Source organism: Armigeres subalbatus, chromosome 2, assembly GCF_024139115.2.
Source record: "Armigeres subalbatus isolate Guangzhou_Male chromosome 2, GZ_Asu_2, whole genome shotgun sequence".
Lineage (NCBI taxonomy): Eukaryota > Metazoa > Arthropoda > Insecta > Diptera > Culicidae > Armigeres > Armigeres subalbatus.
The window spans coordinates 362,730,854-362,746,551 of NC_085140.1; the positions used below are offsets into that span (position 1 = coordinate 362,730,854).

The following is a 15,698-nucleotide window of genomic DNA, read 5'->3' on the forward strand; positions in this document are numbered from 1 at the left end:
CAGATTGCTCTTTTGTCAACGTTTAGACGGCAGGACGTGCAAATGCGTAAATTTGTATTCAATGTGGACATTGGAGCATAACCAGTCGCTTTCAGTTTATCTATGGTGCTTTCGGTGAGATTTCGTAACTCTTTTGAACACTTTTTTCCATCAAACGGCCTACAACAGTTGAGAAAGCGGCTACTCATGTTGTTCGTAATATTTCAATAAACAAAATCACTTTAAGTTTTACTGACTAGTTTGGTGTCATTTGCTTGACTGAAGAAAAAATTACTATAAGATCTTTAACAACCTTAGTAGTAGTAATTTTTTGCTTTTTCGTGAGCATTGTCATGGTATGTACCTATCATGCATTTGTTGTTGTTGAAGATACCCGTTTCCTCCCGATCATAAAGTCTATTCTCTAAGAGGTATATTTTTTGCAGGTAAACTATAGACGTACACGTGTATATAAATCTTTGATTTTGCAGCTTTTGTCTTAAAAATAACATTTCTGATATGTTTCTATCAACGTTATTATCAACAGGTTTCAACACTATTAAAAGAATTTTTCGCCAGTCACGTGCAATGAAAATTATGACGTTCCGCCAAATGTTGAAATATTATAGATGCTATGAATAATTAAATCAAAATATCATGAAAACAACTTGTTTAAATCACGTCCCTTAACAATAAAATCTGCATCAAACTGCAATTCTCGAAATAACTTACACAGAAAAACTAAATGTGAAAATTGTGAAATGTTTGAAATGTCATAACTTTTTTGTTTATTAGTTTACCATCACCAAATTTTTATGGTAGATAGCTAATATAATGGACCGTTTTCCCTAAAAAATTACGTTCGAAAAAGATAGGGTTTTGAGATATTTGAGTTTTTGTGACAAAATGATATTTTTAAAGGCAAAAAAATTTTTTTACTGTGCACATTTTCTTAAGAATCACCATTTAGTTGTCTAACTTTGCTGAAAAAATCATAACAATCGAACATTCCGTTTTTGCTGTGCAGCTTTTTAAATATTTTTGAACCATTTTCACATACACCCTTTTGAAAAGTTAGTCGTGACTCAATATGAAGATTTGATATCGAAAAATGACGATTTAGATGAAATTGAAAAACTGTGCAGAGTTTCAAATATTTTCGAAATGGTCGCTCAGGATCGACTGACATGCCCCCGTGGAATGCCTCATCGTAAGACAGTAGTGCATGCTTTTGTCCCACTGAAGAGGGACACGACCAGGATAGGCTTAACCATCAACTCTACTAAGACAAAGTGCATGGTTACGAGTAGATATACAGGATGATATAGTGGATGATGGGGATGTTTTTGAAACTGTCGAAGAATTTGTTTACCTTTGAATGCTTGTGACATATGAGCGTTAGAAGCGGACCAAAAAGATAAACGGCAGACTTCAGTGGGCTGGTCACTTTGTGCGAATATCGTAAGAAAAAATATTGAAAACAATTTTTAGCAGAAAATCGGTTAGAGACTTCGTGAAAGGCAGCGAACACGCTGGGGACCCTAAACGTTCGGAGAAACTGAAGGAACATCCCCCAAGACCGACTTCACAATCCACGATACGTGTATCGACGCTGAAGCCAATCAGGAAAAGCTGGTAACACGCTCGATTCGTTACATCTGCTGACATTTCAAAAGCTAACAACGAATTTGACTTCGAATTCGTCGAAAACAAATAGGAAAACTACGATACAACCCAACAAACATTCACTAGTTGAACTAACATCAGTGTGATGATTTAATTCAGCGCTGTGTTGAATTATGTCTGTACTATTTCTTATCACAACTTCTGTTCAAGCATTGTTCACACAATTTTGGCGAAGTTATACAACTACATCATCTCATTTTGAAAACAACTTTATTAACTGATTCGTTTAACCCTAAATAAGCATTTTACTAAGCCTCAATTCAGCTACATGTGAATTCTTCGAAAATAATAACGTCTAGATGGTAACATCAGTAAGATCTCCAATGAACGTATTTTGAAGCAATTGCTATTTTCATATAATCATTTTAAAATTTTCCTAAATCGGGTCTTGAACTGCTGCCATCCTTGATTTGTTAGGTATGGCTCACTCAATGCATAACATAAATAATCTTATTCCTGAATATGAATCATAATTGGACTCTTATTCAATAAGTCGATCTGTCAAACTACAGTTTGTTAATAACTGTACAATTTTTTATTTCAACCATTGTTCAACCAGTCATAACCATCGCACACTAGGAAAAATACGTAAAAATAATGTCGATAAACGATAAAATAAAATCCGTCCCCAATGCTATTTATGAATTTATGAAAATAAAATCAATGTATATTCGGCCTTCCTCAGAATCTCTTGATAATCGGTTGCGATATAATTGTCAAATGCTATGATAATTTCAATTATTTCGCCGCAATAAAGATCAACATCCATGCGATAATATTGGGATTCCACACATCAAAGATTCAATAATTTTCCGATGTTATTCAACGGCGTTATGTCCGGCTTTTAGTAAATTTAGTTCCGCATGAATGCATGATTTTTTTTTATTGCTCCAGCAGTTTTGTTCGTTATAATCTCCTACAGTTTAATAAATCACGAAAATAAAAAGCATGTCTTGAAAATAAATCATTATTTTTCTATAAATCAAATTTCCCAGATCTAGAACCCAGATTTTCGAAAAAGCATGTTTTTTCCCACTGTGCGATAGATCAGATAAATTTGAAATCCAATGGTTAAGAAGGACAAAGGTTAAGAAGGATGTCTAATGCCTGCTTATTAACTTACTATTCAAACTCAATTCGACCACCCTTTCAGAGCATCACATCATAGTCGAACAGAGAACTTTAAAAATCATTAGTTCAGTACATTGTTAAACTTCCCCAATGTGCTGAAATGTGATAAAACGAAAACGTAAGTTCGACTTCAAATAAAGGTAATAAACAAATAAATAGGCCATGTCGAATATTAGTTAGATTAAATGCTGAAATGAAATCTGTCTAGCAAATTATTCAGCATCCATTTTATTCAGCTACAAAGATCACAAATAAACAATAATTCAACCTAGATGCTTATTTGTAGCTTGTCGTTGTTTGTTGGGAACCGATTCTTCTTTCACACGGGGAATGCGTTCCGCATAAAAAAAGCTTTCTATTCCAAATTCGAAAATCCGTGTGAAAAAGTTTTATGATTTCTTGCCGAATGATGCAATTTGCAAAACAATTGTATAAGATTTTTACACGGATTTTTTTACACTGCCCTGTTTTTTTGTAAGCCATGCGCCCACTGTATGCACAAAAGTGCCCAAATTATTTATCACGTTGACCAACCAGCTCTATCACCGCTACGCAAAAAAATGGTTTAGGGGAGAACGTGTATAAAGCACCCACAGGGCAAGATGGCCTCACTCATAAAATAATTCATATAATCTTTTTAAGAGCATTTATGAACAAATATTACCATTACAAATCAATATTTGTTATTTTTTATAGCGCTGCATTGGGAAAAATAGCAAAAATCATTCATTATCACTTAAATTAAACGATTTGTGGAACTTTCACCTCCTCACCCGTAAGTTTGTCGTCCTATCCAAACAAACAAACAGACAAAACAAACAACCATGCGTTCACCATTATTTTACATGTAATTAAGTTATTTTACATCACTATTCGGGCGATTTGCGCGAGGCCCATTTTTGAAACTTATTTTAAATGTGTTAGAAAGTCATAAAAACCTTGTTGTTTAAATAGTTTTGAAAATTTTGCATCTACAAGTTGAAATGGCTCGATATTCTTGTTTATATTGGTGAACACATCGACAAAGCTAAGGGGTGCATTTTGGACTGTTCTCCCCTACTCAAAACGGAAGGATACTGAATTACCTTCGGTTATGCATTTGGATCAACGAACTGCAAGGACATGTACTGAAAAATGCTCGTAGTTGGCTGAATTCTTCGCATCGGTGTTCGACAGTGCATCAGCAGCTTTGAGATTCGTCCCGTGTAGTATTATTGACGGTGCACAATAAAAAACAACATTATAGAGGAATTGAATCCTTCCGCACGTGCTCGAACGAAAAATAGAAATAATTGTTTCGAACTACACGTTCTTCCGTGTAAGCCACTACATTAGCACAAAACATCATGAATTTTCCCCGGGTCAAAGCATTATGACCTGAGAGCTGCGAACTCGATTGAATCCAATTTCGAAGATATTTTGCTTGAAACCTGCAAATTTCCTCTCAGTGTTCAATGTACACGTTACGATTTTTTCACATTTATTTCTTGAGTTCAAATCAAGCTTTTGATCTTAATCCTCAACACTTTCCCCCAGGACTAGAACATATGAATAACACTGTCTGGTCGGGATTTAAACACTACAGGGCCGCTTTGTTGAGTGTGAAGATCGTTAAAATATTAACTGTGAAAACTGGCTGCAGACCCGCCAGTGATCCGGGAGTTAATCCTCAACCCCATTTGTTTACATGGATACATTTTCTTTGCTTTCTTTTTCTCTGTCGAACGTTTTGCCAATTTTAGAAGAACTGAAACGGAAATCTGTTTTCCGTGGTATTCAGTGTGAATCCCAAAATACTTCTTAAAACCGTGTAAATCCCAAAATATGCGTAAAAACTATTCCTCGTAGAATGCGACCCCAATTCACATTGCAACATAGAGAGCATGCTTTTATGGCAACATAATTTATTAAGTGTTATAATGTAAGTTAATGTTGAATTTCGTAATATTGTCAACAAATTACGCTATTCTTCTCGGTTTGTCAAATGATTCAGACCCTATCTTGCGTGATTGGAAACTGGCTATCTAAATGGTAAAATAGGCTTCCTTGCTTCGGATTGGTTCACAAACGGGTCTAGTGCTCCAAAGCGAAGCTATCGTGGACTGTTGCTATTCTTCCTCTGCCAGGGCTTTGATGAATGAAGCAATGAAGATGGGGCCCGATGCTTCAGCACCAGATATACTCTCGGGGAAGGTAGCTCCATGAGCGAGCAGTTTCAAGGATTTCTGTTGGAATGAAAATGTAAAAGAGAGGTATACAACGCAGGCTAGCTCTTTCTCGCTAATATGGTTTTGTATTTTCACAACACTCACTCGCATCTGAAACACTGCCGATGAACGAAGAAAGCATCCTCTACTTTGAGATCATCACTCCCGACCCACTTAAGCCAACTCATTACTCTCCAGTGATTCCCCCGGCCCTCAATTAAGCAATTCTTCGGGGGATAACTATTAGCGGGGGTCCCGTAGCGTAGTTGGCAACACGTTCGCCTTACAAGCAAATGGTCATGGGTTCGATTCCCAGCCCCTCCACCAAACCCTCAACAGTCGCCGGATGCGCAGCCTATGCGGTGGCGTATTGGAGAGCGTCCTTACCGTTAAGACTGCCTAATGACGACTGACAACACGGACAAATTGACACAATGGACTCACAGTGAGATGAACAAGCATCGACAACAACAATGAATAATGGATAAATCTAAAAATAGATTCTGTGTGGATTCTGGCTGCGGTTAAGTAACACAAGAGTGCCTACCGAATAAAGAAAGGAATAAAAAAACTATTAGGCATAGCGCCTCCTACTAGACGTACACAAGTGTACGTATGCGCCTCAACTCTCCTGGTACTCCCCATGCACCATGTGCACAAAGACATACTTGCACCACATGTGCCCCAACACTCACCCTCCTTAGCCGCGAGACCACCAACAAGTAGAGGACCAGGTGCCTTGCAGGGGGTACTCCGAGTTGGTATCTAACGACCCAGTTGGTCCTCAATCAGTGTGGTAATCATCCGTCATCTGTTGCCACTTGTCTACCAAGTCGGAGGCGACCCTAAGCTGGTGACTCCTATGCTGCTCCTACTTCAGCTACGAGGAAGACCCTTTCATGTCTCCTATTTTTGAGATGCCGCAGAAGCATCAACCTTCGACACTCCTACCAGGCATAGCAAGACTTAATGTCCACTGATTATGAGGAGCCGCAGAGGTATCTCACACCTCCTGTGCATCATTTCGGGCGTGGAACATTAGGCACGTCACACGTGCCTAACACTCACCTACCCGAGCCTTGAACTGCCAATAGCTACGTACAGGTACCTTGCAGGAGATAGCCCAGTTGACAGTTCGTCGTCGTCGTCATAGCGCAGGTAGTCCGCGATCAGTGTGATGGTCACTCCGTCCTGCAACAGAATGGCACCACTTGCCTTAACTTGCATCAACCCCCGACAATTCTGCTAGTCATAGTGAGACTTTCGTGTCCCCTAATTCTGAAGTGCCGCAGAGGTATCAGCACGTCCTCGAGCAAACATCAATCGGTGCACCGATATTAAAACTTCACTATGGGCTAAAACGAAGCATTCGTTTGTTTTTGAACGCATTTTCCAAGGTCTGCAAACAGTTGATCAAAGGGTACAGTAGCTTCAACTAAGCGTTAATTTAACGTAACACTTCGTCGCCGTCTTGTTAACCTGTTCGCGAAAAATAAGCTTGCTATTGAGGGTCAAGCCAAGGTAGTCGGCCTAATTGGCCCATTCCACAGTCGTGCCATTGAGGATGATTTTACAGTCTTCATGCGGAACATAGCCACTTCGCCGCATTAATACAGATCTTCCAGCTGGTGACGACGTACTCTACCAGGCCATCTTGGCCTCCTTGGAGTTTTACCCCAAGCGCTCTGATCACTCTACCTTGGTAGACGATGAAGGAGAACAGAGATAGAATGCCGCCTTCTGGAGGTTTGGCCTGACGGAGGTGAAAGGGTTGAAAAGCAGATGCCCGAGGATACTGCCCTGGGGGACTCCTGCGACGATGTTGTGCACATTGTCATTCGCTGATGGAGACCCGGAATGTCCTTGGCGACAGGTAATTGTTGATGATTTTCACCAGGTATTTTTTGGGTATTTCGACTGGATTAGTTGCTAACAGTCAAATAAATATGTTTCAAATCATTACCAACTTTTCGATCCGGGGGTTTGGATCTTCATCAGCGCTCGAGATTAATGATCCTGTCTATTGAAGTGTTGGTCGTGTGATTATTATTGTAGCGTTGTAGTTTGTACACCAAGCCATCGTGCCATACATTGTTGAACGCCTCCTGGACAACGAGTAAGGACATGGCGGAGGTTTTTGAGAGAAACTTGTTCCGTCGGAGGACGATGGTAACTCGGGTCAGTTGGTGAACGGTTGATCGACCACATCGGAAACCAAACTGTTCCTCGAGCAAGATGTTGAGATTGTCGGCAGATTCAGATATCAAGAATCGGTTTTCCGTATAGCTTGGATAGTCCTGAGAAAAGACTGAAGGGACGATAACTTTTAGGAGGGGATGCATCCTTCCCAAGCTTTCGGATGGGGATGGGGACTTTGGCTGACTTCCAGGACGATGGGAAGTAGCTGAGACGTAGGCACTGATTAAAGATCCGCGGAGGTGTGTTTGGGTTCAAGATTGAGAATGCCGTTGAAGCCTGGGGCCTTCAAGTTTTTCGATGATTTGATAATATAGGCCGTCAATTCGCCAACTGAGATCTCCAGCTCGTCCGACAAGTCGTTTGGAGTATGCTCGTTAACAATTGCTTCATGTGGACTGACGATGTTCTGCTCAACGCTGTGTAAGCAAACAAAGTGACGGCCTTCTCAGCAGGAGTTATCAAGCGATTTTAAGAGCTATTGTTGTCTAATGGGATCAATTATGGAATGGGCCGAATTTAGAATTTTGGTCAATTTCCTGAACGGCTTAGCACAGTCTAGGAGGGCACGGATCGTTTTTGAAAAAAAAAACCATTCTGGCGTGGATGATTTTTGTAAAGCGATTGCAACGAGTCTTCAACACAGTCAGCCAAGTACGTTGGTAGTACGAGTGCGGCCAGTGTTGTAAATAGCATCTACATGCCATTCGTTTAATCGGTGAAAAACTTTTTATAGAAGCCTAATTCACTTCTTTTTGACATATTTTTTGACGAACTGCTCTATTTTTGTTCAAAAGTAGATGTATAGCTCTAAGCAAAAAATCCGAGGCTAGAAAGAAAATTCTCGACAAAATTTACGTGTCATTTTACAAAATATCATTTAAATGATATTTTGCCTCTCACGCCACAGACTACGCATTTAAAGCAATATCCTGATGAACAATTTTATAGACACATTTTGGCGCTATACATTCGACATACCTCTTAAATTGATATCTGATGTTTTATGCGTCCTCTAGCGACGCTTGTTTCTTTCTCGTGCATTAGACTTACTAAACAAATGAGTTAGATTTTGGTGTTCTGACCATAGCTTTTGATCACATAGCCCGATCTGGCAAATTTTCAATAGGAAACAATGGGAAAAGATTCTCAGTCAAATGCAACTTGTTGCAAGCTAATCGTGCCGTACAATCCATTGTAGAGAAATTTAAATGTTGATATCGAAAGCTCTCTTGATTTGTTATTTATAACTGCATGGGCTTCTCGGAATAAAGAAAAACTTCAAATACAATATTTTTTAAAGAATCCGTTCCAGATCGTCAAAAAAATGATAAGACCGTTACTGAACTTTCGAGGCCACACGCTGTTCCACAATGTCTCCATGTGCATCTTTTCTGTGATGCGTATCTTTTGATCAAAGGCACAAGACTAGGGAAAATCTTCCTAAAATATCTGGAACTCTATTCAGCATTATCCTTGAAGTTCATGTTCAAGTTCGTTGGTTGACGGTGTAAATATATACATGATGTTCAACATACTTTTCCATGCTGCTGATCATATTTTTGGTTGCAAGAAGTTATTGTGTAAGTTTCACGGTTTCATATTCGGGCGGTAGTGGGTAGTTGGGGCTAGGGAGTAGTATGCGTATCTTCACATTTAACATAATGTTGTTAATAGTAGCATTGAACAGATACATAATTGCTTTATCTATTCATTTTTATTTTTAACGAAGTGGGCTGTGCAGCACATGAAGCTGCACGGTTCCAACTCACGCAGTACACTAATGGAACTAATTTATAAAGCCAGGCGTAGATTGTCATACAAAACGGCTTTTACAACCCAAATCTTAATTCATAGCGATTATATTGATTTATTATTTTGCCTTCAAACTTAAAATAATTTGAATTTTTAATCCATATAAGTAGAGTTGAACTTAATATTAATTAAAAAACCCAGATTAATCCACCTAGCGGTGATGGTGCCTTTCTCGTTCGTTCAAAAGGTTTGGAAAAATCTTAAATAACACCAATATGTGGATTGGTCTTATTTTTCATATTTGTTTATAAGCATAACATAATTTCTCACCGAACGCAGCTTGTTGCAAACAAACCGGATGAGCATAAGTGCAAAAAATGGAATTTTGTTTTGTAGTTTTAAAATTAATGTTTTAGCCATAACTTCTGATCCAATTGTACGATCCGGCCAAGTTTCTATAGGAAACAATGGGACAAGATTCTGCGACGAATGCAATCCGTTGCGAGCGAATAAATGAAATCCAAGTGCTAAAAAAGTGAGCTAGATTTTTTGCACTCCTTTTCACAATAAATAGTATTTTGACCATAACTTCTAAACCCATGGTCCGATCTGACCAATTTTCAATAGGAAACAATAAGGCATTCTGCGTCGAATGCAATTTAATGTGAGCAAATCAGGTGAGCAGAAGTGTCCGAAAAATGAGTGACATTTTTTACGTGATGTTTTTGTATAAATTTGTATTTTGGCCATAACTTTCGATCCCATAGTCCAATCTGACCAATTTTAAATAGGAAACAATGGGACAGGATTTTGCGTCGAATGCTACCTGCGAAGAACTACAAAAAAAGTGAGCTAGACTTTTTGCTCGATTGGTGCGCACACACACACACACGCACACACACACACGCACACACACAGACATCACCTCAATTCGTCGAGCTGAGTTGATTGGTATACAACACTATGGGTCTCCAAGCCTTCTATAAAAAGTTTGGTTTTGGAGCTAACATATAGCCTTTACGTATATGACACGGAAGGATCGAAGCAATCTGTGGCCGCGAGCACACCTGTAAAATTTTCCGGTCGTGTTTTGTCATTTTTATGAAAACTGAAATAAGTGATTTTATTTTAATAAGTATCATCTCAAGAATAAATGCAATTCCTCAATCGAAGATCCGGACGTATAGGAACATACACAAGCTATATAATATAGTGCAAAAAGTTTTCCAAAGGCCAATATGGTGGTACGTAAATGTGCTCCAAACGATGCGGTCCTCGCATTTATGTGAATAAGGTGCACTTGAAGAATCCGAATAAACGAGCTTCAGTGTTGTGGATAAAAAATCACTGGATTATTCGTTATTGCGTAAAGTTTGTTGTCTGATAATTGTCTTGTCTGACTTAAAACCACAAAATGGAGAACGACGCGCAATAATTTGTTGACTAGTGCTACCCAAGAAAGTGTTCACCCAGCAACCGAATTATCCACGCTAACCTCCATCGAGATCAACATCGTCGTCGCTCAGACCGGCCATATGCTGGAAACCTCCAAAGCGTATACCCTATGAGACAACATTCGCTGTATGAGGGAACCGGATGGTTGTACGTTTGCCTCGACAAGAAGGACGGACTGTTGACCAAGAACTATTAAACGGTGCGGAAGATCCTATACGGTACTGGTAGTATGTGTAACTAACTACTTTGGTAAGTTCGTTCCTTTTTCCATTCATACTTATAAACTAACCAAAAAAAATATGTACGAACGAATACTGTTTGTTCCATGGAAATAATGTACGAAACAAACGAGGGATATTTATGGATATTTTATTTATATGGATAAACTTCAAAGCACAGTGTTTCGGGAACTGAAAAAGCATCTAGTTAATATTTGAAAGGTTCATTTAATTGGTCAAGCCAAAATTCTGGATTTAGGTGACGCTAGTTGTATTATATTGCACAACGCTTATAGGTATATTGCATTGAATAGGAGCCATAGTGCGTAACTAAATGAAACTAAATGACAGCCACCATGGAATAAAAACTGTATTAGTTAACCTCATAAGGGAACCATGGATTATAAAAGCAGCATATTTTCTGTAGCGATGCAAACCTGTGTCAATGATAGAGGCTTGTTTGCAGCCGTTTGATCATTTATTCATCCACTTAGAATTCATTTGTTGATCAAAATCATTATCATATCAGGGGGGAAGGGGAATTTAATTTCTTTTTGCTCTTTTTTCGTTTCAGAGAGCGAGCAAAAGCGCTTACACCTAGGCTATTAGCCAGGACAAGGCTAATACTTTCGCCCCATCCGAGGAGTGACATAAATTTCTTAGCAAAGTCACTCCCAACGTATTTCCACAAATGTTCTATCATTTGCTTATAATGATACTCCTAAACCACATACCCTACCCATCATCCAATTCCTTGACATCTATGAGGGCGTCGGTGAGTCGCTGGCCGCTCGTTAAGTAGATGTCATATCATCATTTCCCTCCCTTTCCTAGTAACGGAGAAGATGGGCGTGGCCGGCAATGATAACTTTCATGTTTTATCATTTTGGACCCCCAAATGGATTTTCATTGAATCCCAAATGGAAATCCATAAGCAATTGGGGCAAGAAAGGTAAAGAATATACATGACAACTATCAGTATGCAACCTACGAAATACTCCGTTACAACGCAACGCAACATATAGCCTTTACGTATACTTTGTATACGAGAAAGGCAAAACTTAAATATTAAGAAAAAAATCAACATTGTACTGCTTATCCACATTTCAGTTAGAATAATTATATAGTAACGCCATGTGTACGAAGATCCATATAAAAGCTCGAGAGCGTCCCCCAAACTCGATCTCTGCAAATGATCCATATTTGTCGTAGATACTGAGAAATATTGAGGTCGGAATATGTATCTGTAACGCTGTGGATTGAGGATTTGATGAATTGGATGCAAGAACACAGCCAGTATGTAATTTTGCCAAGCCAAATCTCTAGTTACTCAACCAATAATCATCACTTTGTTAAATTTTAGTTTTGTTTAATGTTGAAGTGAATAAGACGAGATAGTACCAATCCATTCAATCCAAAATCCACATACACTTTGTATTTGTTCTTCTTCTTCTTCTTATTGGCATTACATCCTCACACTGGGACAGAGCCGCTTCGCAGCTTAGTGTTCATTAAGCACTTCCACAGTTATTAACTGCGAGGTTTCTAAGCCAGGTTACCATTTTTGCATACGTATATCAAGAGGCTAGCACGATGATACTTTTATGCCCAGGGAAGTCGAGATAATTTCCAATCCAAAAATTGCCTTGACCGGCACCGGGAATCGAACCCAGCCACCCTCAGCATGGTCTTGCTTTGTAGCCGCGCGTCTTACCGCACGGCTAAGGTATTTGTTACATATAGGTACATATTTCGATCTCAACAGTCCTCAGTTTTGCGTAGTTGACCCGACTTTTCGACAACAATAACTGTTGATGTCGAAAAACGATTCTGTAAAGATTACAAAGTGGTGGATTTGATTTGAATGGAATATTATAAACTCGTCTTATGACAGGTGAAAACATTCCACTAAACAATTCTCTTTCACAATCGCAAATCAATTACTTTTGCTTCCAGCTCAAACATTCCAGACACTTGAAATTGCATCTAGATCTACAGGCACAATGTAACAAAACCTATTTTGCAGTCCATTCAAATTTATTTAGCAATGATCTCACTTCTCACTTCGTTTCTTCGAATTAATTCACACCTTGCCACCTTGCTGAGGAGTTCATATGCGTCATAGTTAAAGCTACACCAAACAAACAGTTCTAATAAAATGTGACTTAAACGCTTTCTTTCCTTAGCACCCACCTTCAGATTAAAATCAACCCGTTCGGTTGCATAACATTATCACAAGCAGCAATTTCAAGCCTATGTTTATAGCCTTCTCCAATGCCATGTCACACGACAAAGAAGATGCGCCACTGCCGCATATCTATCTGCTGCACTCTGCAATAACAGTCACGACAAACGAACTTCAATTTCCTCGTCAAGGTCAATGAGCATTCCCATAAAAGGTGTGTCTCAACGAGCGGAAGATTCTTCGTTTCATACACTATTGATATTGTTCTACAATTAATCGGAAATCCATGACTAACGCCGTTCAGTCACCGTTGCTCTTGAAAGAATAATATATGCGTGGGTGCACCGAAAGCTTTTGAGTAATTTAAGTTGTCCGTTGCGATCAAATACATTAGCTGGTTGCAATATGTATAGGCGTTCGCAATCGCTTCACTAGTTTGTTTTTGAGATCCACCGTCGCACATTTCTCACTCGAAGCTGGTTTACGTTTTCTTGGATCTAACCCTTTGCGGACGAAGCCCTGTGGCATTCCAAAAGATCAAAAATTAATCACAAGAAAAATGCAAAACTAGCCTAGATAAGAGTTTCAATGCAAAAATGGATATGCAGCAAAGGGGTTTTAGTTGTATATTACAAATATAAATAATCAAGTTTAAGTCACTGTGTCGCGAATCGGGTACCACTAGAATCATGATCAGTAAAGTTGAAGCAACATGTGCTTTAAAATTACAAAGAATTAGGAAACAACCTTCAATTACTATATTGGATTAAGTTAAAATCGATTCTGTTTGACCACTTGATTGCAAATCTGGAGCCTACCACTTTGACCTCATGATTATGAAATGGTAGGAAATTATTAAAGATACAGATTCCATTTGATACCGGCAAAACGTACGAAACATTTGGTTATCGATTATCGAATGGAATCTCATGGTACTTCACATTTCATCACTTATTGTGAAACTGTTTTTTCTGGAATTTTTAAGCGATTTTTACGATTTTTTTACTTTGGTTTCGGGGTCTAACCCGTTTTTTTCTGCGGATAATGAGATTCACGATTTATAAACAATTTAAAAAAAAGGAATTTTTAAAATTTGTTTTGCCAAAATTTAATGGTTTTGTTGCCAAATTCGAATGGCTTAATTGCCAACATCAAATGTTGCCAAAATCGAATGGGGTCTGTAAATGAACCGTTTGTTTGAGAAACTGCATATGTCCAAAAATACGTATTCTGGCAAAAAATACTAACAAAAAATTTGTGTTCAGGAATGTATGAAAAAAAATTTCGTTTGTTTGAAAAACTAAATATGGGCCCGCACTTCGAAGAGCAATTATGGAGTACTGCTTACAGTTTTCGCACTGGAAGTGCCCCAGGGTGTTGAGTTTTACTAAAAACTGTACCGAAGAAATCGAAATATTCAGTGCCAATTTGTTCAAAAACAGTTTTTTTTGTTTTCCCGGAATCGTGTAAAACGGATATAGGCAGTTTCGCAAACAAATGATTCAAATGTTTTATCAGTATCTAGTAGCAAAACCAACTGCGCATTTCTCTCTCTCCAAAGCTGGTTGTAAGGGATTGGATGATACTAATATAATAAATATGGGTTTTGGAAGGGGGTCGTTTGGAAATGACGTAAACTGAAAACTGTACTCACTATGCTCATACCAAAACTCAAAAGTTATATCGGAAGGGTTAAAAGACAAAATAAGTATGACTGGTCGCTGTTTGTCGTAGGCATCCGTCAATGCCCGAGCCCAATGTGTGTGACTCTGTCTTCTGCACTGTTTTGTTTGTAGATATTTGCTTCCCCCAGTTCGACCTGGTACGAAGCGAAGGATGTGGATCGCACACGGAAACATGCTTTGCCCATAACAGGCAGATCAACTTTGTCAAGTATGAACGCACCGTCGCTGGTCGTCGCACGTCGAGATTTCGTCATCGCTATCCAACGGTTGATCCTACGTGTCCAACGCCATCGCACAGGTCACCGATTTTTTTCCAATTGATATCCAAAAGATCAATTTTCACTAGCACTACGTGGGAACCCCATACGTGATTTTTGCTCTGTTAACCGGACACGATACGCTCGAGTTCAGCTCGGGGGTTTAAATTTTCAGCTCATTATTTTCTCGGTAGAATACTAACCCATTATCATTACAGCTGCAGCTCGCTATGAGCACCGAAAACAACACCGATAGTGATATCGCCCACGGTTGGGACATCGCAATGTGTCTCGTTCTAACGTTTCTCGCTAGAACTGTTACTAAATTACGATTATACTGGCTTAATTTTCCCAGAAACTAGGAAATTCCAATAATAATGATCACTTGGTACGACTTCTAACCGGTCACCTATCACTGTTTATTTTTATTAGCTCACCACTTGTTATTCACATCACAAATTAGCTTAAGCTGAACGGACAGCCAATTCAAACGCGCTTCTATCGTTGATACTCGACTAATCCACCGGTCGCGGCTCTACAATAGGAACTGATCGCTGCACGACACGACACTGTTATTTTATTACACCTTGATGCTGGATCCCGAGACTCGACAACTTCGGCTCAATGCATCGTGCTTTTCTCACTTGTGTTGGTTTAATTGGTATACAGATAAGCTTAATCCAGATCCGGAGTTGGAAAGTTTATAAGCTGATTTAGTATTGACAGTAATAACTATAGGTTCTAGATAAAGTCGGTTCAAATTGATTAGATAGTTATATCTATTCGCCTTTTGTAGTTGAGCATGAAATCACTCCTCTGCAAATTGATCAGATATAGGCTGATCAAGAGTTAACATATTTCGGTATTTTACAGACAACAGCATGGAATGACCACTCTACAGAGGTGTGAGACTTTCGGTCAATAATACTGCGCCGAGTCTGACT

The 15,698-nt window shown here is 38.9% G+C and overlaps 1 protein-coding gene across 12 annotated transcripts in view; it reads right to left on the minus strand.

Moving 5' to 3' along the window:
* The window catches only part of LOC134213002 (thioester-containing protein 1 allele R1-like), a 64,280-nt gene extending 48,978 nt beyond the window's left edge, over positions 1-15,302 (minus strand). For all 12 annotated transcript variants that reach the window (XM_062691437.1, XM_062691448.1, XM_062691446.1 and 9 more), the window contains exon 1: positions 14,958-15,302. In XM_062691437.1, the coding sequence (XP_062547421.1) occupies positions 14,958-15,034 (77 nt within the window). In that variant the 5' untranslated portion in view covers positions 15,035-15,302. The remainder of the gene's footprint in view (positions 1-14,957) is intronic.
* Positions 15,303-15,698: the final 396 nt, after the last annotated feature.